Source organism: Aulostomus chinensis, chromosome 17, assembly GCF_037954235.1.
Source record: "Aulostomus chinensis isolate RoL2024-O1b breed Wild chromosome 17, RoL_Achi_v1.0, whole genome shotgun sequence".
NCBI lineage: Eukaryota > Metazoa > Chordata > Actinopteri > Syngnathiformes > Aulostomidae > Aulostomus > Aulostomus chinensis.
The window spans coordinates 23,627,838-23,648,669 of NC_141336.1; the positions used below are offsets into that span (position 1 = coordinate 23,627,838).

A 20,832-nucleotide genomic window follows, 5' to 3' on the forward strand; every position below is an offset into this window, starting at 1 on the left:
TGTCCTGCTCTGCCGTTCTTAGAAGGAACTTCAGCAACAGTCTGATGGAGCAGCAATATGGCAAATATTCATCTATCTATCTATCTATCTATCTATCTATCTATCTATCTATCTATCTATCTATCTATCTATCTATCTATCTATCTATCTATCTATCTATCTATCTATCTACCCATCTATCTATCCATCTATCTATCTATCTATCTATCTATCTATCTATCTATCTATCTGTCTATCTATCTACCCATCTATCTATCTATCTATCTATCTACCCATCTATCTATCTATCTATCTATCTATCTATCTACCCATCTATCTATCTATCTATCTATCTATCTATCTATCTATCTATCTATCTATCTATCTATCTATCTATCTATCTTCTCCCTCATCCATGTGTGGCTCCCTGTGAGCTCCTCACGCCTCGTTCACAGTGCCAACACCTCATTAGTACAATATGCAAATGAACTGGCGTAGGGCCAGAGGGTCAGAGCACAAAGTGAAGACAGAATAATAACACAATGGTGCATCCTCGTGTGTGTGTGTGTGTGTGTGTGTGTGTGTGTGTGTCTGTCTGTCTGTCTGTCTGTGTGTGTGTGTGTGTTACATTGTAAGCTAAACAACATTTTATAATCTAGACACAAGACAGCTATATTTGACTCATGCTTGGAATGAGAAATCCTTCCTTGAGCTGAGGAAAGCAGATGGAAGCAATCAGACTTTGGACAAACAATATAAAATATAAGCTAAACTTTCCCTTTGGTATCATAGAGAGATGAATGCAGCTACAGGCTAAATTAATCATTGCTAAGCAGCAATTTGAAGAAATGAAAAAGAGCTGCTCACCTGTCAGGCGCAGTTTGAAACGTCAGCTTTGGGAGCTGCAAACAGTGTGATGAACGCGTATAATTGAGGTTAAATCTCCATTTCTTATAAGAGCGACTCAGAGCCCCGTGACTGTAAAATATGATCTAATTATATCACACTGAGGTCTATATGATATAAAAGTGCATTTCATTTAATGACACACAATGGAGCAGTTTGGCATGACGCCAGGCAGCGCTTCTCCACTAACTTATTTGTAACCATGTTGCCTAGACCCGGTAGAACAGCTCCACATAATGAAGGACTCACGACACGCAGGAAGGGGAGGTTCCGTTCCTCCGTGGTATTTTGTATCGTAACATCACACAAGCTCTTACTGGAGGGGCTTTGCTGTATTATTTTACAAGCCCTGGTTTCCTTTCATCAACATTATTTCTCTTTAAATGTCAGAAGTACAAAATATATGGCTTTGACTCTGTTACTCCCCCAAATACCATTTACATAATGTTACCTATTTCCTGTTGCCACCATAAGAGCTGGGAGCGCTTTACCATAAAGGTTCATTAACAGTGTCCCCATGTGTGAACTCATAGTTTGTCAGGATCCTCCAGATCAAGATTTATTTGACTGAGTCACAGAAGCAAGTTTTACACCCCCAACTGTAACGTCGCAGCTTGGTTTGATTGACAGACAACAGGCAAAAGATGAACAGCAAACAAAAATGACCCTGTGTCCTTGTGCTCATTGTGTGTCTCCAGCTGCTGAAGTTCGCTCACTCGCTGTGTGTTAAAATCAGTGTAAGGTTGATTATTTTATCACACGGCACACTGTCTGACTTGCAATTCAATATTTATTGGCGATGTTTCAGAACTAGACCTCCATTAGGTAAACAGGCTTTGATGGGGACAGCCGACCCATATCTTTAAACTGCAGCCGCTTTACAGTTGTCGGCAGTAGAATTCTCGCTGAGCTCTGGAACAGCTCCAATACTTCTGGTCCGTTTCGATTATTTTGACCTCAACACGTGGGGAAGTCCGAATCCCTGAGCTAATAATATTCAGGCCCAGGTTTGGGCATTTTCCTGAGAAAATGAGATGAATAAATAAACAAGCATGCATGAAGATGTGTCTTATCTGTGTTGTGCACGACAACTTCCTCTGCAGCACTACTGCACAAATCTAAATTAAATGAGATTTTTTTGAGATTTAAGAGTCTTTGGAATGTGTGATTATATTTTCTTTTCAGCTGAGCACTCACAGCTGTGGTAGGCTACGATGCAGCCCTTTGAATGTCTTGCAGACTCCACAGCTATGCATGCACAAACACACACGCACACACACACACACACACACACACACAAACACGCACGCACATAGGCACAAAGACACACTATTTTGTTTTCCTGGTTTGTCCACAAACAATAACTGTTCACCCATTTTACAGTCACCATTTCTGTTAATCTTTCTCACTGTTGTTTTCCATTTCTGAGTTTCCTTGTTGTTTCTGTTCACTTGTTCATTTTGTCCATCCATAAAAAGAAGCCATTATTTCTCCCCCCCCAGGCAAGAGACGACGATGGCCTCGGTGGGAAATTACCCCAGCACAGCTTTACTCAGGACACGCCCAGGCTTGTCTTCAAGACAAACAGCGATGTGCTTGTAAGGACCATAACCATTTAACACCAGAAAGACTTAAAGCTTGACGGCTACTGCACAAATATGTTTTCATGTTTTTCTTTTGTTAAAAGGGTGTCATTTTCTAGTCATGTCTTGCTGACATGCCACGAGACTTGAAGGTTCATATTTGGGCATTTGTGTAAAAGTAGACAAACAGAAAACACAGGCTGAGTCAGTCCCATGTGTATATATATATATAGAGAGAGAGAGAGAGAGAGAGAGAGAGAGAGAGAGAAGAACAGATATGAGGGAGAAGGTGAGAGAGATGCAGCGGTGGTTGGAGTTTACAACAGGAACACCAGCAGGCCTGACGCCATCAGAGAATCAGCTGGCAATCGAGAGTTAGAGTGTCTGTCAGGTGCTAGCGGGGATGCTCGTCAGAAAAGGGGGTCTGAGAGGAAAACTACGTAGCTCAGAAGCGGCCATAGAGAATACATCTTTGTGGGTACGAGATATAACTTGTTCCCCTTTCTTTATTTGTGACCTTAGGATATAAATTGATAATACTGTTTAATTCATTGATGACCACAAGGTTTAACTTGTTCCAACAAATTGATTAACGAGTGGCCACAAGCTACTACTTTGTTCCCATGCTTTGATTACTCTGTTGGAACCAGTTTTCTGTCTCTGTGGTCACTCTTGGTCTCTGTGGGACCCGGACGGGAGTCCCGGCTATAATAAAGGTTGAAGGAGATCCAACAGGTGTGAGGTATCAGGCCCATTTAGGATTTTATATGTTATTAGAAGCTCCCTGAAGTCTGAGCTAATGTGAGTGGAGAGCCAATGAAGTGGAGATTAAATTGGTGTAATTGAGTCTCACTGCAGCTTCATGAACCAGCAGGTAAGCTGCCCCCCCCCCCCCCCCCCACCCCACCCCGAAAAATTGAAGAGGCAGTCACACTTATGAGGCGTTCATGGTCAACTTGTTTTTTGGTCTGCTTTACATAACATTTGCATACATTTAAGTTTGAGGTTTTCATAATGTTTTTCATGCCTAATCATTTGCTCATTTTCATTTTGCTTCATATTCAGTGACCTGTGAATTATCCGACACACGTATAAATTAATCCAGAATTAAAGGAGGTAGGGTCCTCTTGCAGAATAATGTTAGGTGAATCGTGTGACCTTCCTCGCAGCCAGCTCTTTGTCGTGTCATAGCACTGACAAGGAGGCAGATGGAAGTAGAGGACACTTGGAGAGCAAAAACCTCCGACAAGGCTACTTGATGGTAACTTAATGTAGCAAAAAATGCCATTTTTCACTATGTTAGAACAGATCGGCCACAAAAGATTCAGTGGGTACCTCCTTGGCGCATGCAACAACCCTCCACCCAGTTTGGTGAAATTCGGCTTCTTGATTATTGCAGAATTTCTGCTAAATGACAGGCAAGTGTCACGGTAAACAGGAGGGAACCCCTTGTTTAACCAAATTCATTTGGGGGGAAAGAAAACTGTCCTGTCATTTGTAGACTTCTCGTACACACCAAGTACTTGTATTATGACCAACCACACTACCATACGATCACAGCGCTCTCTCGGTACAGTTTTACTTGCACAGAGGAACTGTTTCTGACTTTTTGGGATCACTCAACTTCAAATAAAGCGGTTTAAATAATCAGGTTTTACTGTTGGCTTGTTTAAAACCTGTCTGGGTGCCAGACCACTTGTGTCTCTTGTTAGCCAACTTCTCTTTAGCATTGTCAAGTTTTCCAAGATCTGGGGAATAACTTTAGAGTACAATGTTATTGCAAGCGATCATTTCAATGAAAGTGAGGGTGAGAGTCGTGATGGAGATCGACTTTCAAGATGCTGATTAACTTTTTGGGGTTTTTTTTTGAGAAAAAAACATTTTGTTTGTCGTGCTGAGAGCTAAACGAGAAGATCTCTCCTGTTTGTGGATGTGTACTCAAATTATGAAGCATCAGCCAGTTGCCTTTCGACCCTGTATCAAAATCAGCAAATTATCATAGATATTATATTTCTGAAAAGTTAAGCTTCACCCAGAAAGTGTTTTTGCCTTTAAAGTTCTTGCAAACAGGAGCCCTGAGCTTCCAGAGACATTTGTTTTCCTCTTGCATTGCTTCTTTGAGACTCAAGAAACAACCAACCACGTATATTTAGCTTGAAGCTAGTGGCTACTGACAACAACTAAACTGCCCAAAACTAAACTTTCAAGTATGTGATGCGTTATAATCCACGTTTATAGTCGCACCAACCCAGAAGTGTAATAGTTTTGTTTTTAGCTCAAGTCAAAGTGTTTTTGGATTACTGAACATACAACTGGGTCATCAAGACATGAACTATACCGGATGATGCAATTGAGTTTGCCACTTAATGATTTTGGGCAGCGTTGCTGTTGTTAGCTGTCGGCCACTATTAGCTTCAAGCTAATACCATTAGGTGAAGTCAATTTGGAGTCTTAAAGAATTTATGCAGGAGGAAAAATGTTGTGTGTGTGTGTGTTTTTTTTTTTTTTTTAATTTTTACAGATCAAACAAGTAAGAAATACGTGAATTATTGAGCTTAAAAAGCGCTGGAAGGTGGACATAACCATTTCTATTCTTTAGGCTTCACGGCGGCTGCTAGTTATAGCTTCATAAGTAGTGTACAAACACAAGAGTGGTATCAATCTTCTCAGCGAGAAAGGGGATTTGCCAAATTGCTCTCAGCGTGGATGTGTCATGTGGAAAAGCAAACACGCCAAGAGGGTTGTTTTCATCTCAGAGGTCCAGGCTGCTGCAGTGACATTCAGACACAATCCTCCAGGTCTGTCTCATCATTCTTACAGCTGGAGTTATTTAACTTGCTCTGCCTGCAATAGTGTGCTCTGTGAAATATAGTGCAATTGAGGCTCACCTGGCCAAGTGAGAATGGCTTTTGCATGTCCCATATATAATGACTGATGGTGATGGCTGGCGGTGAAAAGACCTCCTGCTCTTCTTTGGCTTTTATTTATAGTTTAAACTTTTCATGGTGTATTGGGGGGGGGTGTCAAATATATGTTTATTGACTTTGAAAAGGTAACACAGCACATTACACTGGAGAAACAGAGGAGAAGTCACGCATATATTTTCCACAGACGTCAGACATAAAATCCTATCACACAGGAAAGCCGTTAGGTCTGTAATTTCACTTAAAAATGTTAATCTAGATGAACAAGAAGCTGGATTTTCTGAAATATTTGCTTCTTTTTGACAAGGTGAATCTAATCAAATCTGGATGTAATTACAATACAACACATAAAATACAAATGGAAGCTAAGTAGGATCTTTTGTCGTGGCGGCGCATTAATTCCCTGGTTCAACGCCTCGGGGGGCGTTTATTGTTATTTTTGCTGACATTTGACCGGTTCGCTGAAAACGCAGCTTCTTGATAAGGAAGTCATTATTTTATGATGTGTCAATATGATTTGGTTTAATTAGGTTCAGGCACATGTAACAAATTACAAAATTCCTAGATAGTGGGACTTGAACCCCAGCTCCCACCAAAAAGTCCAACCTTTCTTACATTTAAAGGAATTCACCAACTTTTTGGGAAATAAACGAATTGTCTATCGTGCCCAGAGCCAGACAAGATGATAGATACGCCTCTCGGTGCTGCATAGAGGAGCTGATACCTGCAGAGACCATCTGACTAGCTAGTTAGCTTAGCACAATGAATTGAAGTGGATGGGAAGTGGTAGCATACATCTGTCAAAAGAGGAGAAGGGCATCAAAATACTTTCCAATCAGCCGTTTCTTTTAAACAGCATTTCCACTGCCCATTGTTTGATGTTGGATTCATGTTGTTTGACGTCTCCATCTGAGACGTTACATATAAGAAGTTTCAGCTGTGTTGTGTTCAGACTAATGTGGAGGCCTGGAAGACACAAATGGTTGCCAGATAGATGCTTAGTCTGAAGCCCTGCCGCGTTTCTTCCAGGTTGCTGCATGGAGGGTGACCAGAAGTACTCCAGAAGTAGAAAATATTTAAGTGTACTCTCAGATTGTACATCTAAATGTACTTCAGGATTCAAAATGAATAAAACATCATCCGCGTGTGGGAGGATCCCACGGAACAGTTTTGAGATATGCAGGGTAACCTATAACACTGAGATCTAACCAGATATGTTTTCCCCTTATTGAAAACCAGGAAGTTCTAACCATTGCATGAAGCCTAGGTAGTTTGGTTAATAATAGATTTAAGTCTACACATTGCCAATGGTTTGGCGAAGCACTGGTGAGGTTTAATTTTCTTGTGTGAAAATAAGGGGAAACTTTAGTCTGCTTTTCTCTTTCCATTGGAGCAAAGCTAAAATATGGCAGTTCCTTGATACATAATCTAGTATTTGGACTGAATCCACGATGCAGCAAGCCCGCCTTCCCTCGATGGATTGAAAAGTTGATATGTTTCTGCAGACTGTTTTGAGTGTGAGACGATTTAAGAAAAGACCAAACGACTGCAAGCCGCTGGTTCATTTTCCTGGGTTTCTTTCTTGTGTTTTGCACCGTGTGCTTATGCCAGCAATCTGAGAATGTCAAAAGAATCGCATAGCGTCCTCAATACAAAGCCCGTCCCTTTATGCTTTCCCTTGCTTAAACCTTCATGCTAAAAACTCTCTTGATCCTGCGTAGAAAACCTCTTCATCCATTGCAGCCTCTTATGAAACCTTACAATCTCTGCACCTACTGAGACTCTCCAGCCTTTTCAACCTTTGAAACTTTCCTCTTCTCTCTCTTCATTATCTAAATCCCCCACATTCTCTGAAATCTCTTTAACATGTGTAACCTCTTCCTCTCCCTCACCGCCTAAAACCTCCTCATCCTCCTCTACAACTTGTTGCTCTACAGCCTATTTGTCTTGTAAAAGCTCTTTCGTCTTTGTGACTGCTGTAATTAAATGCTCTCAACCAATCCCTTAACCTGTAAGAGTGGCCTGCGATCATCATTTCAAGAATCACCTCACCTAAGTTGTTAATTTAAAGTAATTGCACACTAAAGCCAGCTATCATCTGATCGTGGGATTCTCTAATTTCACTGGCCTTGTCGTTGGGTCAGAGAGTGCGAAGATGAACCGACTGATGACTGCTGCGGTGATAGCACTTGTTTAGAGGCTTGATAATTGTTGTAATGCAAACGGTTAAACTACACCGCCAATGCCTGTTCGTTGGCCGCGATGGAAATAAATGACCATAATTAAATTCAACTGCAAACATCTGTGTGCAGCAGTGTGGAGAGAGAGGAAGCACAACTCCATTAGCGTAATGCGCAGTGAAATTTCACTCACAGTGCAGAAAGTCGTTAAGTGCTCTCCATCTGTCTTTCTGAGTCAAGGAAAATTTCAGCACATTTATTATTTAAAATATCCTGGGCTTACCATTATCAAACTCAACTTGCGAGAGAGCCTTTTTGACTTTTACTCAGTCATGGCTCATTGAATTAGCCAGGACTAAATGGGCAGTTACAAAGTGTAAAATTTAAAGGATTGACATCTGAGTGCCGCCAGCCTGATGTTTATGCAGCCCCTGCTCTGCTTTTGCTGCAGTCCCTTATGTTCTCCAGGTGATTGTCACAAATTTTATTTAAGTTTCACGATCGCCTCCTGGATTGCATTTATACCCCCTGAGTGACATTGAACTTTTGCTATTTGGAAGACGCTTTTGCTGGGATAAGTGCACCTCGTGCTTGTGCTACATGTGTTGTTGTGAAACACATCATAAATGCAAAACAACCTGATGTTTTACATGTGTTGGAGCTGCAGGACACTATGCTAGTACTTTTTTTTTCTTTTTTAAATCTTGGCCAGTGATGCAGCACATTTACTCAGGTCTTTCAGCAGTTGCCAAATAAGAATCCTGCCAAATAAACCATTTTTGCTATGCAGTGTTCAAAAAGAGTTTGTCCACCTTCCGTTTGCATCCCTCAACTTATTAACATTCAGCAGGGGGGCTTAAGGGTCTGTGTGATGGATGGATGTCGTTGAGGGGTCTGACAACTGATTAATGCCTTAATTATCTCCAGCGAGGACCTGCCACTCCTCCCAGAGCTGACAGAGTGAGCTGTGTGTGGCCTGACGAGTAACGCCGTGATCAGGGCTCGCCCACTGCTATCTGCTCTACCAGGGTCACATTCATTTTCTTCCCAAAGAAAAATGTGCTCTTTTTGTTCTGAAAAAGTGTATAACAGTGATGAAACAGTGGAGCAGGTTGTTTTGACATCTTTGCCACTGCAGTAAGCAAGAAAAACAACTTTTCACTCGAGGCTCCTTTTAGTCTACTCCTGTTTGGATTCAGTCCAGCATAGGGATTCTACCTTAGCACCTCAAATTTTTGAATTAATTGGCAAAATATATATTTTCTTGTTATCAGCTCAAATTTTGCTTCATACCTACAGAATCACACACAGAGACACAAGTGATTTAATTTAGCTCAAAAAATAACTACTAAACCCTCTAACTGATTGTAAATTGGTACATAATTAGACACTAAGTGCGGAACACCATTGGAGGTAAATAGTCCTTTAGTCTTGTTATGCCTGCGTCAACATTCTCCTGCAGTTCTGTGCTTAAACGAGATGGAGTGCATCTTGATTGCCAACAGAAGGTGTAGATGGCCATTTCTTGTTAGGACACAAAGTTAAAGGCTTCTGTAGCACAAGTTAACGATCCGTTTTGTGCGCATTTATCTCAGTAACGAATACACAACAATTAGGATACATGTGCACATTGCATACATTGAACACATACGCAGATATTCACAACTCAAAGTTAAGTGTTAGTTCTTAGCAGATCTGTAGAAGTATGTAGGAGCAGAAGTAGTCCGACTTTCTCCAGATAGTCTGGATATTGTTCTTGTTCTTGTTAGGATACTTCAAAGCAGATTAGTGCTGTTTTTCATTAAGAACAAACCAGAAGTCATTTGTATGCAGGCTGACTGATACCGTGTGTGCACTATGTGTGTTTTCTGTTGCAGGTGTGTGACTGGTGCAAACATATCCGCCACACGAAGGAGTACCTGGACTTCGGTGCTGGTGAGCGAAGACTGCAGTTCTGCAGTGCCAAATGCCTGAACCAATATAAGATGGACATATTTTATAAGGAGACCCAAGCTGCGCTGCCTGGAGCCCTGTGTAATCCAGGGCATGGGGCTGGTGGGGAGGGTAAACCCGAGTGCAGTGGAGGCGTACAGCTACTCACCCCAGAATCCTGGGGGACACCATTAACGGACCTCCGGCGTAAAGCGCCATCACCAGGAGGGCCCTCCAACTCTATGGCCCCTTGCACTTCCTCTGCCACCTCACCCTCAGATGCTGTCTGCTCCCCATCCTCTTCTTCCTCAGCAAAGATCCCCACACCCAGACCCCATGAGAGCCCAACACTGCCCCCGCCACCCATTCCCACATTGCACCCAGCTGTTGGGGTCCCCTCTGGTAGTCCTCCAATGGTGATGACACCCCGGGGGCCCATGCCTCTGCCTTTGTTTATGGAGCATCAGATGATGCAGCAGATGCGTCCGCCCTTTCTTCGTCCCTCTGCCCACCCTGGTGGACCCAACAGCCCCCTTTCAAACCCCATCATCCCTGGTATTGGTCCACCACCTCCCCCCAGGACCCTTGGCCCTGCACCCAGCCCCATGCACAGACCCTTGATGTCTCCACACGTCCATCCCTCATCCAATCCCAACCCTGGTATGATGCCAACCCACCCTGGTCTTCCCATACCAGGTCTCCCCCCTTTCCCTCCAGTCAACATGATGCCTAATGGACCCATCCCCCTACCCCCCATGATGAACTTTGGAATGCCATCCTTAGCCCCTCTGGTACCTCCACCAACTCTCCTGGTCCCTTACCCTGTCATTGTACCTCTTCCTGTCCCAATCCCCATTCCAATCCCAATCCCCTTCAGTCCCAAATCATCCAGGGATCAGGCAGAGAAAAGTGGCCCTGTTCGCAGTACTCCTGATTCTTCAGAGGCTTCAACATCTGGGCCTCATACTCCAGGTTCTTCTGGAGGAGACAGAGGGGAACAAAAAGTAGTGCCAGCTGGTGCAGAGCGTCTCTCTCCTGGATGCTCAGAGAGAGGCAGATCAGCTCTGGTGGATTTGAGTGTGAAGGCAGAGGACAGTTCAGGGAACCTGTGTCTAACCAGTGGCCCCTCACAAATGGACGGGGTGATCGATCTCACCATAGGCCAGAGGTCATGCCAACAGCAGGTCATTCAGAGGATGCTGCCTGGGGTCCAGGTCAAAGTAGAGTCAGAGGTTGAATCAAGATCTCCCCCAGCTGTTGGGTTCGGGAGGGAAGGGAGGGTCAGTTGCGATGGAAGGGAAGCAATCCTCTCACAGGGCCTGCTGAGCGATAAGGAACTGGTTGGGGCGACACACACAGATCGACAAGAACCATCTGGTCCTCCCTCTAGAAACAGCAGCCCTACTTGCAATGCTGACTCGCTTGGGACCAGCATTACCCCACCACCTGTACCCAGCACTGCACGGACCCAGCCCCAACCTCTGCCCCATCTCCAAACTAGCCCTGCTGCCCCATGTAATGTCATAGTCAATGGTACGGGATGGCATCCGCTTCGCACTCCTGCCTACGAGTCCTGCCCTGATAGAAGAGGAGATGGTCTCACAGAAGAAGCAGAAGCAAAGGATCAGCCAGCCAATGGTGAGTTGGAGCGGGAAGCACTGAAAGAAAACAATTGTTCAGTGGGAGAATGGGAGTCTGGGAAACGGTGCACAGCGCAAGATCAAATGTTAGACGCAGTGGAGGGTAAGCCAGACCCTGACTCCAATTTGGAGGAGGGTGAACATGCGTATGCCCTGCCACTGCTGTCTGCTGGAGGTTGTGTGGTCATCCAGCCTGTGCCAAAGCCTGGCACTGACAAGACAGCCATCCTGTCCTGCTCCATCACTGCACCGCTATCAGCTGCCGGGAGCCCTGAACTGGAGCCGCCGCTGAAGAGGAGGTGTCTGCGAATCCGCAATCAAAACAAATGAGGTTGGTTCACCCCAGTGTCCTTTCGCAAACATTTTTATGCAGTTGTGTGTGTGTGTGTGTGTGTGTGTGTGTATTCCAACAGATTTATTCAGTGACATTTTGTAATTCACAGTTGGATACTCATCAGATAATCACTTGGTTTGCTTTCAAATATGTCTCTTCCCAGCATGAATCTTTGAACTATGCGGAATGAGCTTCACTTCCAAAATTTCTTAGGAATGAAGCTAGTCTGAGCTAAATCCTCACAGTTCCGTTTGTCTCCAGTATGGCACGATCAGTGTGAAACGGCACAATGAGGCTGATAATGTCACAAGAAATGCAACAGACTGTACGGTTGAGCACAAATAAGCACGAGCCGACTGAATAGTGGTGGCAGAATAATTAGATAACAATGCCAGACTGCTTTGCCTCCACTGTGACAGGTGGTGTGCAGGTGATGTATTTTAATGTCACCTAAAGGAGCACTTGCAGGGAATGACTCTGAAAAGACTCTGAAAGGGTTAATGAACCAGGTGGGGATATAATACGAAGCCCACTTTTGAGTGAATTAACAAGCGTAGCCAAACCCTGATTCTACCCTGCACACAGAGAGCTTAAATGAACATGTTATCTACGTGAAAATAACATTTAAAAGTTTCATTTGAGATTTAGAAAATAAATCCATGGGAATGTTTTCTTCATTGGCTCCATGCTAGATCAGGGGTTGGCAACCTTAAACACTCAAAGAGCCGTTTGGACCTGATAAAACTGGAAAGGAAAACATCGGGAGCCACAAAACCCTTTTGACATCTAAAACAAAGAGAAAACTGCATGTAACTTTTTTTTTTTTAGGATTGAAATCAATTAACTGCTATGGAGAAATCACAATTTTATTTCTACATGCAACAAAAACATTTCTTCAGAAACTTTTCTTTCCTTGGATTTATCCGTGGTTGGGCTACCGAGGATCGTAAAGTTCAATAAATCGCGTGTCATTGTAAGGAGCACTTTTATGCGACAAGAAATTGAACGCGTTTTATTTTGATGCTACAAGATCACCATCATCTTCGAATGTCGAATTCAAAACAACGACGAAGTACAACAAAATAAATTCAAATCAAATACTCATTGTTCACTTTCCAAACCCCCCGGAAGCCACAGCGGAGGGATGAAAGAGCCTCATGCGGCTCCGGGGCCGCAGGCTCCCCACCCATGTGCGCGATGGTTCGTATGCATTTCCTGCTGCCCAGCTAACATTGGCTCATGCCGCTAAAGTGCTGATGGTTTGTTGAAGTGATTCTTCACCCTAAGCAGGTTATTTTTGCTTTCGTAAACACCTTTGTGAGCATACGACGCATATTTGTGAGTACTTGAAAGACTAAAAGCGTATCGCTTTAAAAAAAAACAACAAAAAACGCACCTACTTCCTGCTGAAAACATCTCCAGAACATGGCAGATGTGTTCTCACATTTTGAAAATAAATAAATTTGAGCAGGAGGAGCAGCCCATTAATTTACTCAACATTATGTGGGTATTTTTACAGGAGCTGGCGCATTGCTCCTTATTTACGGAACAAAATACTTGTTGCATTCCTTTGACTGTGACGAGCCGCTGAGTGGCAATGAAAAGTCTCCATTGAAAAGATCTTTTCAACACATTAATACCAAATATAATGATGCACTCCCGGAGTTGATAATTAAATGAAATCGTATTCAAGAGCATTTGAAGACCGTTTCAAGTTGTGGTAACACGAGCTGAGTGTGAGTGCTTTGAATTAGCGTAATTAATAATGACAAAAGATGGAAATTAACCCTGAGCTCCGTTCGTCCTGCTAAAAGCAAATAGGCAGCTGAAGTGAATCGTAAAAATGATGAGGAAAATGTATCGTTAAAGATACACCATTGTTGATTATTGACATGATCAAATGTAAAGTCAGGTCAGTTTCGCGGTGCCTCATTACTAAATATTTAAAGCGTGTAATAAAATGTGTGTCACGCCATGAAGCATCTGTAGTTCCTTGAATGCTGCTCTTTAGACTCCCCCACTCTGCCTTAAATTAAAAGTGGGGTTACGCCTGAATTCAGCTGAAACCACCTTGGGTGAGTGTGTGTGTGTGTGTGTGTGTGTGTGTGTGGGGGGGGGGGGTTGAGAGAGGTGGGGGGGGGGGGACACCGGCTGACTCCGTCTAATCCTCCTCCCACTCTGTTTCACAGATGGATGCTCTGAGGACCGCAGTGCCATCAACAACACTCACTTGTCCACTCCCCACTTTTGCTCGTCCCCCACAACACTACAGATGCACACACACATGCACACACACGCGCACACACACACACACACACACACACACACACACACACACACACACACACACACACACACACACACGTACACCCACTGTTCTTATCCTCACTCATCGTCCAGTCTACCAGCACCACAAATCGCCTTTGACGACTACTTTGTGTCCCAACAAACATGTTAATGTGTATCATAGTGAAGCGGACCGGACTCCTTTTGTCTGTGTAACTGACGCTCTGGTGGACTCAACGGACTCGACGCCGCGGCCAGCAGGACCACATGACCTTTGAACTGGACACACGGAACAGGAAGCCCACTGCTTCGCACTTCTTTTAGAGACTCTCAGCCCACACTGCCCCCTCGTACCGTATCCAGCCCTCCCTCCCTCTGCGTCCATTACTATGGAGTGCACTAGGATGTTCATCTTTCTGTGGAGCTCCTGTTTTCCTCCGCCAACCACGTAACAAATCTCTGGTCCTTCTCCTCACATTACCTGCCTGGAACACATGGACTGATTTTACAAATGTTGACTGTAAAGCCCCTTTTCCACTGGCTAAAAAAAACATGCTAACATCTGGCTTTTGTCTGCAATGGCAACAGGTTTAATTGGCATTCACTCCCAGGTCAAATGACTCCGCAGCGGACGTGGTTATTTATCGGCTCCGACTCCAATTGGCATTGATTTAACCGAAGAAACCCGGCGAATGCTGTTATTTGCAGTCTGCTTCCTGGACGACACGATGATGCACGTAACTTCTGCAGCTTTTTGCGGAGAGACGATTCACAGCACAATTCCAGTGCATGTTTTCGGTTCCAATCTGATTCTGATGCGGATCTCTACCAAGAGGCGGGTAAGACTCTCACAACGGTTTGACTAGTAGACACAAGAAAGTACCACTATACTACTACTACTACTACTACTACTACTACTGCTACTACTACTACTACTACTCCATTCCAAGTCATGGAACGGGGTCTGGTTCAGTCCGTGGATTTGCACCATCATCTCAATCTGCGAGTCATGCCAGAACCGGCGCTCCGGATCCAGTGCACCATCCCTTCTCTATTTTTTTTTTTTTTTTATCATCTCAGCCAGCGTTGAGTTTTAAAATCAAACTGGAGCAGAAAAAGCCGTTAAATAATAATCAGAGAAGCTCCGTCACTGCTCTCCGTGCTGCCTTCTACCATATTGTTTGTCCACCTTGTTGTCAGGCACAAGACGCACCAGAAATAAAACAAACAAAAAAAAACCAGACAGGCAGCTCACCTCCTCATTTTGAAAGGGGTCGGTCAGTCCGATTTTTATCAGTGGAAAAGGGGAATCAGGGTCAGAAATAGCAGAGCCGTTGCCCCTTCCTTCTTGGTCTTTACTTGTCCACAACCAGCAAAAATGTACTTGGCCTCCTGACATGGGGATGATTCTGGTGGGTGGTAGCTAAAAGGATCCATAACAAGCCTGGATTTATTTAATGCAATATGACTGATGGAGTATTTTGAGAGATTGTTCAATCAGAGGATAAGAAAACTGTCCTAGGACATAAAATCCCCTCCGATTGTTCCGAAAATGATTCCCACTGAATCATCAGAAACAGAGGATACAATCTTAACCTTCACCAGCAAGTAATGGCGTGTGGGTGGAATCGTGCAATCTCTGAGTTTTCCTGTGGTTTCTATTTGTTTCCTCTTAAACTTTGCTGAATTTATTGCTACACTAGAACGTGACAGAGTGATAATCACCCCCACTATTGACAGTTTCCCTCCCCCCGGAGCACCCTCGGCCGGCTTAAACTGTGCTTGCAACATGTAATATGGGGCCCCTGCTGTTTGAGAACATTTCAAGGCTTCCTGCACGTCCAAATGAACTCGGATGGCATGGCGATGCGGAAGCTCTGCCAACCTGCGATGGGTAGTTTCCACCGCAGGCTAGTACTTAATCTTTTCTATAATACATTAGCAGCGATGTTCCTGTCATGAGGTTGTTTGAGACTGACTGCACTGAGCTGAGAGGGGGCCGAGGGAAGCCAGCTCTTTCATAAATAATTCTGTCGGGGCCTGCTGGGGAAGCTGCCGAGGGAAACGTAACAGAAATATTTAAACAATAAACACTGAGGAAAGTTAATTTTGAGGAAAATCTTTACATTTGCTCTGGTATTTCCACAGATCTTGCCAAGTTCCTTTTTAATTTTATTTATTTTTGCCAAATTTAAAACCAGCGTCGTGCTTGATCTGATGTGATGCTTCAGTTTGAGTAGATGTCATAAAAAAAAACAACAACAACGGAAAAAAACACCAAAACAAACCCGTCCAGCGTGATCTGATCCGGTTACACCAGGACGTGAGCCTGTGAGCTTGGATGCTATCGAACAAAGCCAGCATTTAGTTTACTCTCCTGTGGAGACGGTACGGGACGGTATTGTCACATGCCAGAAGCTTCCTGGTGGGTTGAAACGAAACCTTTTGCCTTCATTCCAAACTGTTGATCTGGTTATGTTGCCAAAATAACGAGCACTTACTCAAAGAAAAAGAAAAGACAGGAAGTTGAAGGGGAATACAAGTGGATGTCAGTAACTGTATTATGACAGAGCCCCGGAGTGGTCTTGTTCCCACAACTCTCTCGTGTAGCGGCCACGAACTGGTTCCCTAAATTTAGTCAGTCGTTCCTTCAGTTCGATTATTTTCTTTTTATGATTTTCAAACAAGTTATGTACTGTGGCCCCTCTAAAACCCCGCGATTGAGGGAGCTCGTTCTACTGTGTGTCCTCAAAATGACAAAACTGTGGGAACACGTTTATACCTTGTGCTTAAAAATTGAGTAAACTGAGGGAACTAGTTGTATCTCGTGGCCTCAAAATAACAACAATGGAGGGGGGGGGGGGTATTTTAAATCTCATGCCTTCACTAAAACATTTCTCCACGGGCCTCGTACTGTGACCCCCCCCCCCCCAACATCCTTCGTGGTTCAGTCCATCCACGAAGGCCGTGTGATTTGCGACACTGCTGGCAAAACGAGACACAATGTCTCGCTTTGCGGTGTCGTCCTCCCTCACTCCTCTCCCTGTAGCCGTCGTTTCCTTTCATCCTGTCATGCCTGTTCCCAAATGACAAATCACTCATTCATGTACGCAGAGACACACGTCCACGGGATGCAGTGTGGGAGATGTCTGTTGGTGTGTGTGTGTGTGTGTGTGTGTGTGTGTGTGTGTGTGTGAGTGAGGCAGGTGCAAGCAGAAATCCCAGCTGGGGTAGAGGAGTGCTGGCTCAGACGGAGCGCGGTGCAACTCTATCTGTCGCCTGTTAGTCAGGTATTCGGCTTCGCTCGCCTCTTGCCAAGCGCCGGCTTTGGTGTCACTTTAAGCATTTCCTTGTCCTTGCTTCAAGTCACTCCACATAAAGGCGGTGAAAAATTTTTTTTTTTTTTTTTTAAGCTGCCTTTTATCCTGTTGGCCTTTAACTGAATCGTCTGTTCATTCCTTTGCTGAAAAAGTACAGACATCCATCGGTAGAGGGCGCTGCGATCCTGAAATTACAGGAGGAGGATAAAGGAACACAGACGTATCGGCGCCCTCGTGTTCTCTGTGCAGTCATGAGGCGTCTCACCCTGAATCGCGAGCGCTCGTCACCTGGGAACTGGACGGTGGAGTTGCGTCAGCGCAGCTTCACAAATCAGGAAATGACACAAATCCAAGAGGTCATGGTCACCGGTTTGACTGCAAAACACAACCAGTGCTACTCCCCCCCCCCCCCCCCCCCCCATATTCTTTCCATTTTGTGAACGGTTCGAAATGTTAACACCCACTCTATGTACATTTACGAAGTCCCACGGGTATTTTTTTTTTTTTGAAAGCATTGACAGCTAACAGTTGCTAGCATCTAAAAGAGTTAGCAGGACAGCTAACAGGCAAAACCTGGCGTGAGGACGCGTTTGTCCTTAAATCCCAGAGTGGAACTTTCCTATCAAGTTGAATGACAGCCAGCCGCTGGAGGACAGTACTAATCTGGCTCAGTCCAAAGGAGAAAAAAACAAACATATCCAACAGCGTCTCAAGGGCCTAATAATTAACATGAGCTGGTGTGACTCATGTACTTCCACTCTCTCTGTTAGCTTTGCTGTGCTAAGGCTAGTTAAGCATCCTGTTAATGATGAAGCTACAGCTAAATGCCGGGCTAGCATAAGTACTGGAGGAAAGTGCTAATCCGGCTCGGTCCAAAGGTTTGGAAAAAAGAAAGAAAAAAATCAACCAGCATCTCAAGAGCCTAATAATTAACAAGCTACTCTCTCTCCAGTGGTATGCTAAGCTATGCTAGGTGTCGCTGTCGGTTTGGATTCTTGTCTCACCCTCAGCAAGAAATCAAGTATGTGTCTTTGGGATTTAAGGTTATTATTATTATTTTTGGTATGTTGTGGTGCCGCCATCTTCTTGACTTTTCTCTAAATGAGTCTGTTTTTTTCTGTAGCAGAAAATTCTTGTTGGTTTCGAAGGGCAGAAGAAAGTTGTTTGTTGATGATGATGAAATGTAGCGTCACGCTTGACTCGCACTCACTCACACACACACACTCACTCACTCACACACACACACACACACACACACGCACTCTACACAGACAGACAGAACATGTATATTTGATGCTATTCTGTACGATGTTGTGTTGACGTTAAAAAGCCTACCCCCCCCATAGACGCCCCTACCCGCCCCTCTGAATCCATGCTTGCGATGGCAAAAAAACAGACTTGTGACGAATCTCCAGCATTCCTTGATGATGATGATGGACTACAGGCCTGGTCCACCACCTGAATTATGCAATGACAACCAACGCCATCCCTGATACTGAGACTGGCTCGTCCGCAGACGAAGTTAAAAACACGACACGACTTCATGTTAATTTTCAGAAACATCGGAGAAGTTGCCTTAACTCTTGCTTGTATAATCTCTACAGTTAAGACAATGATGCTCGCTTGTGAAGAAGACTCTGCCTTCTTTGTACAAAAGGAAATATACCAGAAACGACAACTTTGTTATCTTGCTAGTGTCAATGTATAGATGATCAGCTTTTTTTTTTTTTTTTTTTTTTTCTGTATCTTGTATGGACCGTCACACTTTTTGCTAAGAAGAAATCCCGACCTCCTTGTTCCTAAACATCCGATCCGTTCAACGTTTTAACTTGTGGTGGACTGTCGATCTTTTTGTGTACATTTTATAGTATTATTTATTGTTGACAAGTTTTTGCATTTGCAAATAACAAAACAAAACACAAAAAAAAAAAAAAAATAGGTGAAGAGTTGGTTTGACCTGAGCATTCGATTCCAATGTAAATGCCTGGTGAACAGTGAAATGCTTTTTTAATTATTAAAACTGAGAAAAACGGTGATATGAGGAGATGATCTTCTGCCTTTTTATTATGACGTTGTAACATGTACATAAACACGTGGCCGGAATGGCTTTGGAAAATAATCTCTTTTATTTTGTGTTGTAACAGTATTGGTTTTATCCCGTGAATTGCTCATGAAGACAAATAAATAAGAGGCACACACACATCTCTTGTTTCATATCTCTTTAAATACAAGTGGAACGGGACAAGAATAATTCGAACCGTCCAGAATTAGGTGAAATCACCATGAAGAACTTGCATGTGAATTTCAGGAAAAAGTGATATTGAGAAGTTTGTGCTGTAAAATTGGGGAAAACTGTAGTAGAAAGAAAGAAAGCCCTGATGTGTAACGCTCTTTTTCACGTCTCATTACTGCCGTTGACAGTCTCCGACGTGTTTATTGGCCGTGTGACGTTCAAAGGCCCATCTTCTGCTAACAAATCCTTTGGGTTATGCCATTGTGATGAGAAAAAGTCAGAAAAACAAACCCCCAAAAAATAAGGAATCATTCATGATTAATTTCGGCTTTGGTTATCAGTTATCACTTATTGGTACTCATGATTGCCTCGGTGATGCTTGTCAGTAATTAAAAGAACAAGCCTTTATTTATTTTTAAGGAAATACTCTTATTATTGCTCATTTTATTTTTTTAACACCTGAGGAGCAGAGATTTTCACTTCTGTCCTGCCCGAACTAGTTAGCTGCTAGTTAGCCTAGCTGCGATGAACGCTAGCACAGTTGGGGGTGAGTCAAAAAACAAGTCTTTGTTTGAAATTTGTACCCAAAATGGTCTTTGCTTGCATTAATAGAGCTCGAGTTGTCGTTTTATTTAAAAAAAAAACATGTATTTGATGACGTGTGAGCGGTTTTCCTCAGTGCTCAATTGCTAGCCTTACTTTCAGCTAAGCTAACTATTAGCTGTCACGTTGGGGTCTGGAGCTCCGTAAAGGACACAGGAAGGAGAGAGGGGTCTCTGTCTGCTTCTCTGGCTCTAAAGATGTTGACCAGACGAGCAAATCTCCCTCAAAAGTTGTTGTGTTCCTTTAAATTGCTCAAATACGAGCTAATAAAAACATCAGCCCTTTATTTATTTATTTATTTTTGTTACCCGAATTAAAAGAACTCAAATTCATCACCATTGGAAGATGATATAGAGGCAATCTGACAAGACCTATTTCAGAATCAGCCCCACCTACAGAGAGAGAAGTGTTTGTAATAATCAGTGTAATGAGGACCCTTGAAGGTGTCCTTGACTCTGGCGTGGCTGTGCAGAACTTGTGAATTCGGCGGTTTTATGGCGCCATCTTGTGGCCAAGTGCGAGTACTGCTGGTGGAGATCTTGATGGGATTGCCTTGGTTTCTATATCACATAATCAAGCTACAGGTGGACTCCATACAAAACAGGGCAGTCCTTCATTTTTTTGTTTACAGTCTGTATATATATATATATACATATATATAATTAATTTATACATCAATAAATTATAATTATCAGTCACAATAAAATACTTAAAAATCATGAGAATCATTCGCAGACATGCAACTGACAGCGTTCCACAGGGGCTCAGAAAAAACAAAAAAACAAGGCTCTTTGGGGAATTAAATAATTCAGATAATACAACTAACAAATAAAACGACAACAACAAAGAGGCTGCTAGCACCCCTGGCCCTGCACCTGTATCCTAAAGTCCAAAAACCCAGTGACACCTGTG

The 20,832-nt window shown here is 43.5% G+C and overlaps 1 protein-coding gene across 3 annotated transcripts in view; it reads left to right on the plus strand.

Moving 5' to 3' along the window:
* sobpa (sine oculis binding protein homolog (Drosophila) a) overlaps positions 1 to 19,275 on the plus strand; it is a 49,359-nt gene extending 30,084 nt beyond the window's left edge. For 2 of the 3 annotated variants that reach the window (XM_086182531.1, XM_086182532.1), the window contains 3 exons: positions 2,388 to 2,483; positions 9,450 to 11,475; positions 13,668 to 19,275. In XM_086182531.1, the coding sequence (XP_086038657.1) occupies positions 2,388 to 2,483; positions 9,450 to 11,474 (2,121 nt within the window). In that variant the 3' untranslated portion in view covers position 11,475; positions 13,668 to 19,275. The remainder of the gene's footprint in view (positions 1 to 2,387; positions 2,484 to 9,449; positions 11,476 to 13,667) is intronic. The other variant, XM_086182533.1, reaches the window with a different exon arrangement.
* The last annotated feature ends 1,557 nt before the right edge of the window (positions 19,276 to 20,832 follow it).